The sequence below is a fragment of the Tyto alba genome, unplaced genomic scaffold (assembly GCF_018691265.1).
Source record: "Tyto alba isolate M040663 unplaced genomic scaffold, T.alba_DEE_v4.0 Super-Scaffold_28, whole genome shotgun sequence".
Lineage (NCBI taxonomy): Eukaryota > Metazoa > Chordata > Aves > Strigiformes > Tytonidae > Tyto > Tyto alba.
In genome coordinates this window covers 5,757,236-5,774,065 of record NW_024881302.1, presented here as the reverse complement: position 1 = coordinate 5,774,065, position 16,830 = coordinate 5,757,236, and the positions used below count along the sequence as shown (strand labels likewise).

Here is a 16,830-nt window from a genome sequence, read left to right as displayed (position 1 = left end):
TTGTTTTTTTTTTTTTTTCAAGGCACACTTACTTAGTTCACAGTTTCGCTTGAATCGCTGGGTTATCAGGGGTTGGCCTTGCTAAAAATACAACCTAGCAGGAAGTTGGCGTGTGCCAGAGCAGCAACTCCTCCTCCCAACACCCACACACCCCAGCCCTAAAAATCAAAAGTGCCCCCACCTCTGCAGCCCTTGGGCTGCTGCGAGCAGAGGGAGAGGCTCTGGATTGGAGCAGAACTGAGCAGCACCCTGACCCTCTGTCCCCCCCCCTCCCCAAAACCCACAGGCACCCAGAAAGATTCCCGGAGAAAGGGGAGGGTGGACAGCCAGCCCCGCAAAGCCACCACCCCGCAGCACCTGGGGGTTGGGGCTGGGAGCACTGGGTGGGGGCAGGATTTGGTGCCCCTTGGCCCCCGCGCAACGCGGGGTCAGTGGAGGGGACCTGCGTCAGGCGGGGGAAGCTGTGCCACCCGCCGCTCGCCTGCGTATTTTCCTATTGCTCACGGGGCTGAGGTTTCAGCAGCGCGGGTGCTTCCCGGCAGCGGTGCCGTCACCCTTTCTGCAGGCTGGCCCTCCCTCGGCCCCCCCCCACCCCGGGAGGGATGGGGAGATACAGCCAGGACGGGGCAGCACCCATCTCACCCCAGCCAGGGCTGGGTGCAGGGAGCCTGTTCACTGCAACACCAGGCCAAGCCTTGTGTTAAGCATCCACTGAAGCTCTGAGCAGCCAGGGGCTGTGACATGGGGCTGGGATGCCACTGCATGCATGGAGCAGCAGCGCCTTGGCAGGAGTAAAGGCTGGGGAGTGTGTGTGTTGGGGGGAGTGCCTTAAAAATTAAAATGAAAAGAAAACCAAAAAAAAAAAAAAAGAACCCACACCCAAAAACATCCCCCCTCCCCAGCTAAGCCTTTGGGAGCTGGGGCCCGCAGCACATCAGGCTCCCAGCCTCTCCCTCCTCCCTCCCTACTCGTGGGCTGAAAAGTAAATAAATACACACATTAATAAACAAAAGGAAAACAAAAGCAAAGCCTGCTGCTCTCACATACTTGGCGGGCTTGTCAGGCCAGCCCGCTTTCATCTGCGCCCCGGCGCTGTTGTGGGACGTCCTGTTTACTCTCGCCAGCTTGCGGCAGCTGATAAGGTGGCTGTACCTTTTGGAGAATGCTGGTGTGTGGCGGTGGGGTGGGGACAAGCCCAGCTTGTTGGGGACACTGCTGTTGTGTCGGGACCGCTGCTGTTGACACCATCATGCCCAAGGGATGCTCTGGTGCCGTGTCCAGCCAAAGGCTTTCCCGGGCCCTGAGTAGTTGCAGCATCAAGGGCAGAGAATAATACGCTGTTTTAATCCTTTTTGCTGCTCCCCCACCTCCTTTTTTTTTTGTTTGTTTTTTTGTTTTAATTTGCATTTGGGTCACTTCATATCCTGGAGTTTGTGTGAATCACTGCGTTCCCAGACTGGCTGCAGCACGGGAGCTTCGTGTCTCGGGGACTTCTCACTGGGGAGCCGTGTGTGCGCAGCGATGGGACGAACACCCGGCCTGGCACCGACAGCGGCGAGAAATATTTGAGACTCGGGGTGGGAGGGGGTGTCGGGAGACAGCAAAACTTGTGTGAATCGGCTCCAAGCGCCACTTCCAGCCGCTCTGGCCCAGCAAACTGGAGTATTTGTGGGAACGAACATAAAAGCAGCCAAATCACAGGGCCTGAGCAATGCACACAAAGCTCCAGCTGCAGCTCTGGGAGTTGCTCATCCCAGTGCTGGGACGGGAGAGCGCTGGGTCCCCATGGAGGCATGAGCTGCACCCCAGCACCTCTGTGCAGCTGGAGGCCACTAAATCCCCCACTAGCATCATCTGTCTTGGAGCAAGGGGCTACGAAGCCCTGCAGTAGAGAGCGATGGCTGTAGGCCAGCCGAGACACAGCGCAGGGGGGTGTAGGGCAGCACCTCCTCCCCTCCCCAAAACCACCTCCCAGCCATTGCCCACAGCCCCTTTAATTTTTCACCTTTTTACTATTTCTCATCCCTGCATCAGTTGCAGGTGGTTAAAAGAAATATCCTCCAAAGTTTGTTTTTTTTTTTTTTTTTTTTCTCTTCCTGACTTCTAAAACTAGCCTTGAATTGATCAAACCAAATTCCATACACACCCTCCACACCCGCCCTGGAGCGCCCAGCACCCGCTGCTTCTGGTCTGCCTCAGCCACCTGGCAGGGCCAGCTCTGCTCCTGTAGCCATTTGGCAAGCCAAAAGTAGAGGAGGAAATAAATTGAGCATCTTAAAAGCAGCTGGAAACACTTCCCATGGCACTGCTGGATGAGACTGGTGAAGCTGCAGCTCTGCTGTACAGCCCCGTTCCCAACCCCTCCTTCCTCCTGCTCAGCGGATGTGTCCCCCTCCACCCCCCCCCCCCAAACTGGGGTGGCTTCACTGGGCGGGGGGGGGAAGATGCCAGGTTTGTGCCTGTCCCTGCTGAGGGCAGAGGACTGAAAACAGCAGTGGCACAACAACAGTGTTGGGTGACGTTCTGACACCATCCACATCATCCCAAGGACCACCCCCTTATTTTAGGGGACACAGAATGGGCTGTTTTGGTAGGAATCCCCTTGGGGAGCGGGTGGCCGTGCTGGAGCAGCAGCGTTTGGAACAGCTCATGAGTGATGGAGTGATTTATGGGGTGCAAGCGCCAGGTCCCATGGTGCTCAGCTGGTGGGAAGAGGAAGCGGGCGGGAGAAGGGCTCCAGCACCAACATCTGCAACACCTCGCAGCGAGAAGGGAGCTGTGCTTCCTCCCACTCTCCTCCATGGACTGGAGAGTGATTAAAAAAATTCCCTAAACAGGGATTTTTTGCTGAGATCATGGTGAGAAAAGCTGCCTGCTCCAGGCAAAGACCTTCCTGCCTGCAAAGCCAAGGCACGCCGCCCTGCGGTCCCACTGGCAGCAACAGACACCAGCCACAGAAGGAAAAGTCCTTCTGCTCCCCACCACGCAACGGCACGATGACCGGCTGCTCCATCGTGGTGGCTGGACCCATGACCCGAGGTGGCCGCAGCCAGGCCACCCTCCTTCCCCGCCTGGCCACCTGAGCCAGGTGAGGGCTGTGGGCAAACGTGCCAGGTGGTCACATCCCTCTGGACCACAGGGCTGTGACCCACCAAGCTGAGCCTGGCCAGGCTGCAAACACCGGGGGCAGAGGAGCCCTGAGGCTGCAGCGTGGCTGGACATGGGCGCATCTCTCCCCTGGCCCCTCCTGTGGCTGCCTCTGCTTGCAAATCCTTCTGACTGCCAAGAGCAGGCTTCCAGCAGCCCCATGTGGTCAGAGAGATCAGAATCTCCCCATTCAGGCTTTTCTTTCAAGCTGAGGGGCCAGCGGGTGCTCAGCTCTCCGTCCTGGCCCCCCTCACAGTGCAAGGAGAAGCCACGACCTCCCAAAAGCAGAGGTGGTTCAGTGGAGTGAGATGGGGTCATTCCTCAGAGGCAAAGGTGCTTCAGAAGGGGTTAGAGAAGATGAGATACAATTTCAGCTGCTTCCCAGACACATGAGGAGTCAGAGTCCTGATGGCACCCTCCCAAAGAACCATGAATCCAGCTCTCAAGTGCACCCAATCAAAGCAGCTGGGCAGAATCAGGCTTCAGCAGCAGAAGCAGATGCTGCATGCACAGTGCCACATTCAGCAGAAAATATCACCCGTAGCCCAGGCCACTTCCCACCCCAAGAGGTGTCAGGAGATGGGGACGTGTAGCTGGTAAGTGCATCTCAGTGAGCACGCCGCAGCCACCAGTTCTGCCTGCCAGTTTTCCAGCTGCCAACCCACCGACAGCTCCCGGAGGCACCGCTCCTGTTAGCACAGCTCAGCACACCACAGGAACAAGTATGTTTGAAAGCATCTCCCTGGGGCATCCCTCCCCGCCTTATCTTCAAGGACAGAGATCTAACGGACCACTACTGAAGGCTGATCAGAAGGCAAGGTTTATTGAAACACATACTTCACCCTCCCCTCTGTTTTCCCCCAGCTCTGCATTGCTCAGGAGAGAGCCCTGCCCTGCTCCCACTGGGACAGGGAGTGGAGCAGCGGTGTGAGCAAAGCCTGTTGTGGTTGCTGGGCATGGCTGGATGGAAGGCACTGGGAAAGGTCACCGGGTGGGTGGACTTCACGTCTTCCCAGCCCTGGTGGGAGTCCATAAACCTGGTAAAATATTTACGTGCAGACTCTGATGGAGGCTTTATTTCCCTTTGTGCCATCAGATTCCCTTGACTGCTCCAAGCCCTTTGCACCAGAGAGCAGGCTTAATCATCTCAGCTCAGGGATGAAGAAGGAAAACATGGGCTCCTCCTTTAGGCAGAAGGAAAAAAGGGGAGGCAAATCTGTCAATTATTAGCGAAGGGAGGAAAACTGATGTCTGCTGAGATCCACAGCCATGAGGGTGAAAGGCACAGCAAGAAGCCCTCGGTGGTTCTGCACCATACCAACGGGCAGGACTTGAGCACATGGGTGTGGGTTTCAGCCATACAAACACACACAGCACTTAAATCCCCCTTCAGCATTAACAAAGTTAAATTATTGCTTAATCCAGTCTGGCCTTCCAAGGGAATGGGACATACCTGTGAGCACACGCTGCCACGGGGAGTGGGGCAGGACCAGCGGCGTGGAGGAGGAGGGTGGCCGGGAGCTCAGCTCAGGTCACAGGGCTGCAGGATGAGGTCCCCTCTGGGGGCCCTTCAGTCTGGCTCTGCCACTTAGCGGTGACATCCAGGACCGTCAGCCTGGTCCTTACAGCATCACTGGGTAGTCTGGGAGCCTTCTGTTTTAACCCGCAGTCAGATCAAGAGCAATCAGCCCTGCTGGAGCTATCTGCTGTCAGCAAGCCCTGCCGAGGGGCTTCTCCACAGCCCTTCCCACCCCACAGTTGTTTTCTCTTCCCCCAAAAGACCCACGCTCCCACACGAGGAGCTGCTCCGCTCCCCCAGCCCTTGTCCCAGGGGTCAAGTTGAGGCGCAGGGGCAGCCGGCGATGCTGTTGGGTTTTACCGCACTTTGGTGGCAGGGAGTTTCCCAAAGACCCACGGCTGGTAAGGGATGGGCTGAGGCTGGGGGCAAGAACAGCACAGGACGGAGGCAGGAGACCAATCCCTCGATCTGACTGGCAGAAAAGAGATCAAGAGAATCACAGGAAGGTAAAGAGTTTAGTTCACTACTTGATAGAGATGCGGCAAAGTGGGCCTGTGATCAGAGAACAGTATGAACACAGAACTAAAAAGAAACCCACGATAGCCTGGGGCAGAGCCGAGTAGGATGAGCCCACGCTGAGCTTCCCCCGGCGCCCCATGTGATGCTACCGAAGGCACGTACATACATTTCATCTCCTCCTGAAGAGGGATGCCTTCGCAGTGGCTGAGCTGGTGGGGTACCTGCCCCCTCCCGTTCCATTTTGCCCCACTATTTGTCCTTCTGCCGGTGACAATGAACCGCTTGTGAACGCAGCAGGGGGGGCCTCAGGGAGGGTATCCCACACCACGGCCCTGCGCACAGCGTGACCATCTCCAGGGGCTGATGTCCACATCCCTTGGCTGCTCCAGCTTCCCGCAGCCCCCGGTATGAGCCCGGCCCCGTGCCCCTGTCCAGGCTCCCCCCGGCAGCCCAGCTCCAGGCTGCTCGGGATGGGTACAAGCCACCTCGTTTCTAAAGCACAAGGAAATGTCCACATCCATCATCTGTCTTCAGAGGTTCTTTTGAAGCTGTCCAATTCAATCTTAACAGTCCAGTCTTCAAACTGGGTTAGAAATCCCAAAGTCTGGGATTTCTAACAGCAACCAGATCAGGTTGAGACCTACAAGCAAAGGACAAAAGCAGCCCTGCTCGGACCTGTGCACACAGTTCATCTCACGTAGCAGGACCGACACCAATAATTCTGTTTCTGTGGTACAGGGCACTCGCGTTCATATTCTTTTCACACTCGACTAGCTATTAGACCTTATGGCTCTATTGCCCATCCTCACTTCACAGATCTACCACAATTTATGAAAGGTAACAAAAATTCAGGCAGGTTTATGAACAAGGGAAGAAAAAAAAAAAAAAAAAAGAGAGAAAATACGAATCACTAAAAAGGAACAGTGGTTTTAAATCGTTTATTTTTAAAACATGAAACCCAAGCTGAATAGAAACCACAGAAATTACATTTAGGTTTTTTGTTTAGTATTTGCAAACCAAAAAGTTACAGTAAAAAATAGCTACATTACAATCAATAGAACTACAGAATTAAAAGTAAAGATACAAAAATGGGCTCAATCCTCTTTAATCCTCACAATTTAAAAACGTTTTGGGTAAGTGCAGGAACACTCGAAAGAAACTAGCAGGTCCAAAGTTTTAAAAAAAATTATATATATTTATATATTATATATGTATATAAAGTGGTATGATATACAACCATTATGGTTAAGAAGAAAAAACAGAAAAGTTACAAAAAGGCCAGGTACATGTTCACCATTAGGTTTCTGTGCACAGTGTCCAAGAAAATAAACTTCCTTCTGAATGATGTGAATAAAACTCATGGGGCCTCCCATTAACAAGGGACCTGAGGCACACGACATGACGGCTGGGCAGTTGGACCCAGTGCAGTGGACAATGAAGGAAATGAAGCTTTTCTGGGACTTCAGTGGCCTCCTGGGCAGAGGCCACTGGAGAAGTCTTGGTGTGAGATTAAGGAAGGGACAGGAAGGAAGGAGTTGGGAATTGCATAGTGAGGAGCAATGTGGTATCAAATATGCAGAGCACCTAAGAGCTTCATGCTACAGTTATCCTCTTCAGGAAAAGAATTTTTTGAACTTTCTGGTTGTACATCAATTTATGTTCCACTTTGTTCATGCATGCAGCCACAGGGATGGGGTGAGCACCCAGGAGCTCCAGGCCACCAGTAACCCATCCCTTCTCTCTCCCAGCTGGGCAACACGCTCACCATCATGGCTCGGCAGGAGAACCTGCTCTCCCTCCCGAAAGCACAGATCACTTGCTACCACCTAGAAACTGCTACCAAAACATCCCACGCTTCTGCCGGGCCTCCTGCAATGACTAGGGAAGCCATCCATAGCATGCACACAAATAATTTCTAAAGAAGGGGAGTAGGCTGTGATGAAAGAAGCCACCTTGTTAAAGGTCCAGATTAAGTCAGGTCTCTTCTCTCAAGGCATTAGATCTACTCCTTGGTATCTCCCTGGAGGGCTTTTCCCCTCTCACCCAGAGATGTTCACGAGTTACACCAACAGACTTGTTGAGTTGGGGAAGACCTTAGCTTCTCCTCAGTCCCTAGGTAGGAAGTACTTCAAAGGCAACTCCTCTCCCTAGCTAAAGGAAAACCCACCCACCTCATCTACTCAATCAGGTGGGGTGGCCAGAATCAACAAGCCAAGACACCTCTCCTCTTCAAAGGGCTCAGCATGGTATTTCAGTTGCTGCTAGAAGGAGGAGAAGGCGGGACCAGAAGTGAAGCATGGGTTTATCCACACGGGTACCTGTCTGCTATCGCCCTGCAGCACCCAAAGCTCTCACGAGCGCTGGCTAAGCAGCCCCCTGAGAAATGGTTTACTCTCAGAAAGGTCAAACTTTTAATGTATTTTGAGGGAACTGCCACGTAAATCCTGACTTAGGTTCACTTAAAACCCCCATGCACTGTGTCCCCCTCAAAGCACTCAAATGAACATCCTTGCATCTTGGCTGAGATGACTGTACACGGAAAATTAACATCTATCAAATGGAGAAAACTTAAAAAGGACAGGAGGGGAAGGGAGCACTCCATCCTTCACATTTGGATACATGGATGCACGCTAAAAATCTTAGCTTGAACCCTTTTATCAGCACATAAAATGAACTCAGTTTAATAATACATACAGGATACAAACACTACAGTTATATTCCCAAGACAGCACAAGAAATTCACAGCCAAGTCTTGATTCGATTTCCTTTACAATTACAATGCAGTCTTGAACACTGGACAGAAGAGTCCAACATGCTATTTACATTTCACATTGTGGAGATGTTCGTGTGCTTGGAAGAGTTCTCAGTTCCAAAAGAAAGTGTCATTCATACATGATGATGCAGTGGAAATAAACCAAGCCAACCAGACAAGCCAATGACCACATTTGTGCTTCTGAAAAGTAACATGAAGTGTCTTCACCAATGCAGTCACCTTCAACCAGACAAGCTGCCTTCCATTTTGCAGCCAGCGAGGTGTCCAGAGGCCAATCGCATCTCCCCTGAATTCTGGACCCTTGTGCTACCAACCAGTAACATGACTAATGTTCCAATCAGGTCAGCCGGGACACACCAAGTGATATGGCCTTGGCATTTTGTCACATTAAAAACAGAGCGACACAATGGAAGAGAGAGAAGTCTCTACTGCTTTACCTCCTACAGCTTGAAGAGTTTGGACTCCCTCAACCATGAATGCCATCTAGAACAGATGAGTCTTTGCCAGATAGCACCTGCTGTTCACCCGAGAGGGAGGCACAGAGTCTGGGAGATCTTGGCTGTTAAAAGTCCACTCCTCAGACAAAATGTGACCATATGGATGAGACTGATTATGTCGCAGCCATAAGAATAGGCAAAGGCCATCTGTTCTTCAGCAGATCTGTTCAGACCAGCCTGCAGAAATGCCACACTGTTGCTCAAGGTTCCAGTAAAAAAAAAAAAAAAATTAAAAAATAAAAAAAAAGAAGTCATAATAATAAACCAAAAGAAACCCATTTGTCTGTGTTTCCTATCCAGCGCTCTGCACAGCATGCAGCGGGGCAGCAGAGTTCCAGGATGCTTTACAAAAGTGCAATATCCATGTCAAGTAAAGGAAGTGCTGGCTGGACAAAGGTACACAGCTCACACTGCAGTCATGTTATGCTGGCCTCCAGAGAGCAAAATGTTATCTCCGTAACATTCTTTCCAGTTATATTTCGGAGTCACAGAGCACATATCTTCACGTGCGCCTTGCTGCAAGCCCCAAACATTGTCAGAAGTTGTTCTGGGTGTTATGAGTGGCTATGCCCAACCTTGGAAGGAAGCAGGTCAAGGTGGCTGCTCCACTAGATGCTGCAAACAAAACCATATTGGCTCCCTCTCCCGTTATCCCTGCTGGCACAGCCAATACCAGTGTGACAATTTAGATCCAACCCGAAGTGCAGTCACACGCCTGTTCAGGATGCATTTTGAATACGAAAATTCAATATACAGAAGCACTTGTTTTCACACCCTCCAGCCTTCAAAACACTTGCCTTCAATGAGTAGGACCAGGCCACAGATTTTAGGGCATCTCCCCTAAAATTGATAGTCTAAGTAGCTCTAAGTAGCAATCCGAGTACATCCTTGCAAGGAGAGATGATGGCAGAACAACTCAGTCTTAATAAGGATTATATGGCTCTTGCTTCTTTCTTCAAAGTGAGGGGGAGGTTCAGTTCCCCCGATAGCAGTTGCGTGCTTCGGGCCCTGCAAGCTAACCATGCCACATGCTTGCACACCCGGGTCTCCTGGTAGGCTTTGAGACAGGGTGGAAAACCTGGTGCTCATGAGCCACAGTGGTCCTCCATGCCATCTGTGACTACATTTTCCCTGCCCTTGTTACTTGATAACACAGAGGTATGTTTCAGTGTGAAGCCCATCAAACATGTCTGAAAGGGCATATTCAGTCCTGAGCAAGAAAATCCTGCTGCCAGAGATTTATGGTGAAGTGTGAAGTTTTCTCCAAAACCTTCTCTTCCTGTCTGCATGGCGGTGCCTTCTCCCTGTCTCCCTACCCATGAATGATAATAGCTGACCTACAGCTTTTGCAGTCTCTTAGTGGTTTCTATCTTAAGAGGAGTCTCAAAGCTTGCTCCTCCACAGAGCTGGTACCATTTTACAGCAGATACCATCATTCTAGTTAGCCACCTGCTAGGAGCAATTCCTACCTCACTGCAAGAAGGCAACTGACTTGAGTAAAGGCAGATTGGTAGATTCTGTGCCCCGTACAGCAAACGTGGGGTAAACAGATACTGAGTCTGAACATCACTGAGGTGAAGACTAACTGCCTCTGCCAATGGCTCAACTCTAGTTTGAGACACATTTCCCACTATTTCCTCTGCCAGTTATTTGATATAATGCTTAGCAGCTACACTAAGATGCCCCTGCTCAGAGGTAAAAAGACAAAAAGGAACATCATAGTTACCCTACTGAAAGGGCAGTACTTAACAGTACCTCCCAAGAGGCAGTCTCCTCTTGCAGTAGGAAGCTGTCAGTGCCCTTTGGAGCACTACTCTTCAGTGGAAAGTACAGCACCAATGGAGGATGTTGCCCTTTGCAGGCACCCAGCTGCCCCTTTGCAAGCTTTGTTCTGCCTTATGTCTAGAAAAATGCCTTACATGTGCCTTAATATGGTCAGATAGTGGTTAGCAATGTGCCTTGAAAAACAAAATGAAATAAAACAGAATAAAATAAAAACCTCTTCTGACAGTCACAATATTCTCCAGATGTCATTTGGGTTTCTGACTCTGGAACACAGAAGAAGATACACTGACAATCTTGCGGTTTGTTAGGACTGAGGCTCCAAAAACCTCCTTCAATGCCAGTTCAGCAACCCTGTGCTGTAAATTATGGTTAATTAAAAAAAAAAAAAAAAAGGAATAAGAAGTCCAGCAGAGTTCACAGGTCACTCCTGCAGGGAGAGCTTGCATTTGCTATAAATCCATTGGTGCTTCCAGTCTCTCTTGCTTTTGCAAGCTGACTGTCCCATAAGATCTAGCATCAGAGAGCTGAAACTCTTTAGTGCAAAAATACACACGCACCCCCCCACACCCCCCAAAGTCTTACAAGTCTTTTCCTGGAAAAATTTGGCACCAAGTGGGTGGCTGGCTCCTGTTTCATCTGAGTGTCGGCCTCATAAAAGGGCAGCACCCAGAATGCGATCTGCAAGTACCTGGGCTTCCCTGATGGAGCAGAGAGGTCAGGTTCAGAGCAATGGACAGGGTAGTTGACTGGTACTGGGACCTGCTGCTCCTTCTCAAGAATTCACATGCTAAATATAGTGGGAAAGAAAAAGGCATTTTCTTAATTTTTTCTTAATATTAGGTTGTTTTTTTTTTTTTTTTTTTAAAGTTAACCAGGGTAATGGAATGGTTTGCTCTAGAAGAGCCCCAGGCTCCCAAATTACAGTGGATGTGCACTGACACCATGAGGCAGGAGTCTCCCTTCTTCCTCACACAGAGCACCAGACCAGAGGACTCCCACCAGAAAGCTGCATTGTGCACTGACTCAGCATCCCCTCGTTGTACACTAGTCATAGACACCAAGCCTCTGCTTCTTCAGTGTTTGACAGACTGCTGATTCCACTGCACAAGTGAAGAAGATCTACCACCATCTTTCACCGAGTCCCTCTGGGGAACAGAAGGGGAAAAAAGGGGGCAGAAGATATTCACCAACTTTTTCTGGTAGGCTACTCTAATAAGTTGGCCCCCAGGAAGGTGGACCCAGTTTCTTGCCTGGGTGCTCCCAGTTGCTTGCCTGCACGTGCTTGCTGCCTCTCGCACATCAGGTACAACAAGGTGAAGGCTTAAATTCAAAAGGGGCTTCCACTCCAGTAGGCAGGTACCGGGTTGGAGGGGTGGTCTGGACTGGAGAAACAAAAGGAGCTGCACTGGATTTTGGGCAGAACAGCAGGATTGTTCTACGAGGACAGCACAGGGGCACAGCAGTTGGCACATTGTTTAGTCTGACTGCACGTGTGGGTTTTGTTTTTTTTTTTTTTTTGCTTTTGCTTTTTCATTTTAATGCACACTGCCAGCATCTGGACGAGGTTGGTTGGTGGCGAGGTATTTGGCTCTCATGCTGGAGGTGTACTGGAGGAAGACAAGACAAAAAAAAAACAAAACAAAACAAAACAAAAACAACACAAACAAAACAAAACAGAACAGAAAAGTAAGTCAAAATGACTAATGTAAACACAGAACCACAGATTATGACCACCTCCCAGCATAAAGCGGTCTGTATTTGCAGCAAGCATATCAAAGAGCTGCTGGCTCAGTCTGACAAGGAAAGTTTCACAAGTCAATGTGTAGTCCACTCTGAGTAACATACTGTCAGCCTGCTGCAAGAATGCTGGCCAGGTCAGTACAGATGGGCTAATCACCGATCCAAGCTCTCTACAGAGAAGAAAATCCAATAGTCATTGAGCTGATATATGCCATACTTCACTTGGGAGCAGAGAGGGAAATGGAAATGATGCAGATGTAAAAACCCACCTCACCCCTTCATCCTCTCTTAGGCATGTTATTGCTTTCAACCATGCCAGAAAAGGAGGTTGAAAAGAAAATGGGGCCACACTGCATTTTTACACTGCATTTTATGGCAATGAGGGCAGAAGACTGCATGCATCACAGATGGGCAGTTTGAAAGAAAAGTGTGGAAGAATGAATCTCTGAACAATTTACGCTCAAGAAAGATCAGACCCTGTCAGGCTGGAAACAGACTGCCATCAAACAAGATAATATTAAGCTAATAGTTATCAGATGGGTAATAATTCACTGCAGTTTGGGATCCAACCTGTGTACTGTGCAGTTGTAGACAGGGATCCAGCTTGGGGACGAGAAGAGAAAGTCAGAAAGATGAAAGGTGGTTTTGGGGGGTTGTTTTTTCTTATTTTATTTTTCATTTTAAGCATGGTGATCCAAAACAGCTCCCAGAAGCTACTGAGGTAACATATGCCATTCAGCTTTGAACGAGGAGCTGAAAAGCATGTAAATAATACCCAGCAGTAAGAAAAAAAGACTTTGCATCTTTGTGCTAATGTGTTCAATGCCTTCATCATGACCACATTACTGCTTCTGGGATTCTGCTACCATGATACTAACAACCAAGCAATGAGGACAGACATTTTATTTCTCTTTTTATACCAGCTGGAGCTTGAATAATTCTGTAATACCCACATCTTACTTCCCAAGAGTGCTCTTCAGCATACTGACTTTTTATCACCTTTAAAACTGAACCACATAAAATAGCCAGTTAAGCTGGCAAAGAGACAACTGAAAGGCAGTTCCTCACCAGGAGGTATGGTTTATCTTGCCCACTGGGAAAGAACATTATGAGGCATCTTTAGGCTTTCAAAAGCTCAGCTGTCCAAAGGGATTTTCAGAGAATTAACAGTATTTTATCAGTTTTCCTTCAAAGACTGACCTGGGCTGAACCCCTGTACAATAGAAGAGACAATCTGCTCCTTTAGCAGTGCTGACCCCATTGGCACAAGATGAAGACACCTGTGGCTTATTTGCACACTCATCTTTTAGTGTCTTCCATAATTGGAAAACTTTCTGCAGAACATGGATCTTAATATAAAACTCTGGCCCAGAAACGGCATCTATATTTAGAAGACAAAAGGTACATCTGTTCTTTCTCTTTTTAAGATGTATTTTTTGTCAGTGAGAAGGAAAAAGGTAGAAAATACCGTGCTGAGCCAGTTTAAGGACTATATGCTGTAAGGTTTATTAAATGTGATTACTGTTTCAGAAATAAAGTTTAGGGCATTATTAAAGCATATGAAACTAACCCAACAGGCTCAGAGAGGCTTAGAAGTCAAAGAACTTTCTCAGAGAGTAAGTAGGGCACATTTCAGCTAGTGCAATGCTGAAATTACCAGCCAAACATCATGCTAAGAAGAGGGTCTTCAAAGGATAAATGCATTTGATTGCTCATTTTCCATTTATATTCTGTATGGTGACATGTGATAGGAGATGAGTATGAATAAAGAGCTTCCAGGTGCTAAGGTTTTGTAAGAAGTATTTAGAAAAAAAGTCTCAGACCATGGAAGGTTATTGTGCATCTTCCTGGACAAGTCATATAGGTTTAGCACACAACATGCAACATCGACTTTCTTTAGAGCATTAAAATCAAGAAGGGCCACTTGATGAACTGCATTTCAAAGATGTACAAAGTACACCCATCACAGAAGAAAAAGTCGAAAAGAATTCACTCCTTCCTCCACCAAGAAAACACCCCACAGTTATTTAAGTGTCACTAAAACAAAGTAATCAGGAACACAAGGTTTGGACAGTCAAATAGAGGGCATTTTACATTCAAACCTACCTGCAATCCACCACAAGGAACAAATCAAGACTCAGAGTAGTCAGAGTTAGGGCTGATGTTCTCTCCTTAACTCAGGATTTTTGTACCTTCGTACCTTTTCCCATTACAGTTTGAACCAGTTACTCCTTCTGTTAAAGTGTATTTTTAATGATCACGATAAGTATGATTGAAACCTGGAAGTAGAGCACTAACACTTCACTGCGCACCTCTCATAATGAGCACAGCTCTATCAGTGTGCACTGGATCTCCAGTCACTGCATTTGACTCCATGTACAAATGCTTTGCTCCACATGCTGTTGACAGTAGTTCCTCGGTCAAGTCCTTCAGTGCATCCTCTGCTGGGAAGCAGAAGAAAGATGCTGTGGAATACACAGATCTCAACATCTGGAGAGGCCAGCAGATGAAGATGTATCAGCAGACACTTGCCAGTCACATATATGAAACCAAACTATATTACCCATAGTTAAATAACTAAGCCTTTAGCTCCTTTAGAAGTACCCATGTACCTATATACCCTCATTTATCCTTTCAAAAACAGCATGGAGGACAATTTTCAACCCATACCTTCACCACACTGTCAGCTACCCTAAAAAGAGTACCTAAAAAGACTTCTTGTTACCCTATCTCCTGGTGGCATGTGCTATTGAACACAGCACACCTCTCAGTCACTGACCAGTCAGCTAGGACAAACACAGCTAATTGCACATAAGTTTATTTTTGTATTTCTCCAAAGGAAAAAAATAAAGTATTTCCTTCACATTCAGCCTTGTTAAGGGTATAAAATTTCACAGGTATGGTTTGCCAGCACATACTAGTTACGTGCTTAATACATATAGCCTGTGTACAAAGAAATCATTGGTTGCAAATGAAATAAAATAAAATTTATAGGAATAATTGGTTAATTTTAGACACCATAAATTCTACCAACTCCTGTGAACTGTGCAGACCGCGAGTACTTCACAGCTAATTGAGCTATGCCAGAAGATTACTTACCATATGAAACCATGACTCCAAGTATAAACCATTTACTATTTGTGGTTAAAAACTTCACATGTATCTCTCTTCAGCTACCCTGACTTTGATTACCTGCCAGAACTGTACAGGTAATCCAATAAAGACCAAAGCTTTTGGATTCAAGTTCTTAAAGGTTTATCCATCTCTCAAATAGCTAGAGCACAGTAAACACACAGGGTTTGGTATCATTATATATAGGAGGTACAAGATGCAGGGACACAGCCAATTCCAGCCAGTGGGTTCTGAATTCAAAGGGACTTAAGTTTTCCAAGTCAAAAGAACAGAGCTTCTGTTTGTTTTGTTTGTGTTTTGAAAGCCTTGGAAAGAATGTAATGCCTTTCTCTTAGCCCTGCAGACAGCCACATTAAACTCTGGGTGCGACCTTAGATAAACAGAAGACAGTGCAGACTGAGATCAGGTCATGTTTCAGCCCTGAGGAGGTTTCAAGTCCAGAATGAAGACACTAGAATTTCCCCCCCAACAAGCAGTATTTTATTTCATGGAATAGACCCTTCTAACATTGCTACAATACCACCTGCAGGAACCACAAAGCAGAAAAACCACCATAAGCTGACGCCCAAGAGCAGTCCTTGCAAGACTTAAGACTGAAGAAAGTTGTGACCCTTTCACAGGTGCTAGCACCATGCTTCAAGGCAAGTTTGTTTGCATTCATGCACCACGGCAGAGGGCATCAGGACACCCAATTCAGACAGCACCCTTCCCAGCACGTCACAAGGCAGGCAGACAAACGGCAAGGGGCAGCAAGAATGCAGACCAAGCAGCAACATGACAGAAAGGAATCCAATGCAAGGCTGACAAAAGCCCCAACAAGAACAGCAGAAAAGGAGAAACAGCAGCTTTATGGATATGTATTTCTGGGAACAGAATGTAAGATACGGGTCATTGATTGTATGAGTCAAAAGCAACGAGCCCTCTGTTCCAACTGGAACCAACACTTTCCAGTTACTGCATGACTGTAGTTCCCTTGAAGGAGCACTGTCCTTCATTCCAGGTGAGTTGCCTGGTAGCTCTGATTATACCCTTTACTCAACCAAGTTAAAAAACTACAAGGCCTAATGCAGACCACCTACTCTTTCTGTAGGCATGTGGTTTTGTCATGGACCACTGCGAGGGAAGAAACACCAGCTATCTTGGAAAACATCAGTGAGTACAGCCCATTAGGAATTCAGACAGTGAAATGGTACTAGGAAGGCCCCGTTCACAGAGCCTGTGGGACACGGATGGGATGATTTGGACACACAGAGAACAAACAAAACAGTAAAAGGTTTTGAAACAGAATGAAACAGATCTTAGTGCTTATGTCTGGACCTTAGGGAAGTTTTAAAAAAACTTGCTCCTTTCTAACTTGAAATGCAAGGATAAAAGGAGAAGCTGCACAACAGGCAATGAGGTAACTCTTTGGGACAGGCCAGAACTACCAGCTCTGATCTTTCAACAAATGAAAAAATCCTACTGAGGAGCTAAAAGCTTGCGCAGGTAAGTATCACTGGTTTCAGGCACATGCTTTTATGACCAGTCAAGACAAACAGGATAGCAGTAGGGCTTAAGGGAAGCCAAAAGCTGAATTAAGACAACCAGTCCTGACTGAAAAGCTGATAAATTGGTTCTCCTTACTTCTAGTAAAAAGCTTCTTGTGATGGGAGATCTATTCTGCATTTGAAGTGCAAGGTTAGTTCTACATTTGAGCAGCACTCAGTACTAAGTGTTCA

At 47.8% G+C, this 16,830-nt stretch overlaps 1 protein-coding gene across 3 annotated transcripts in view; it reads right to left on the bottom strand.

Annotated features, from left to right (window-relative positions):
- Positions 1 to 6,108: 6,108 nt before the first annotated feature.
- TTYH3 (tweety family member 3) overlaps positions 6,109 to 16,830 on the bottom strand; it is a 78,701-nt gene continuing 67,979 nt past the window's right edge. For all 3 annotated transcript variants that reach the window (XM_042798508.1, XM_042798506.1, XM_042798507.1), the window contains one exon: positions 6,109 to 11,847. In XM_042798508.1, coding sequence (XP_042654442.1) covers positions 11,832 to 11,847 — 16 coding nt within the window. In that variant the 3' untranslated portion in view covers positions 6,109 to 11,831. The remainder of the gene's footprint in view (positions 11,848 to 16,830) is intronic.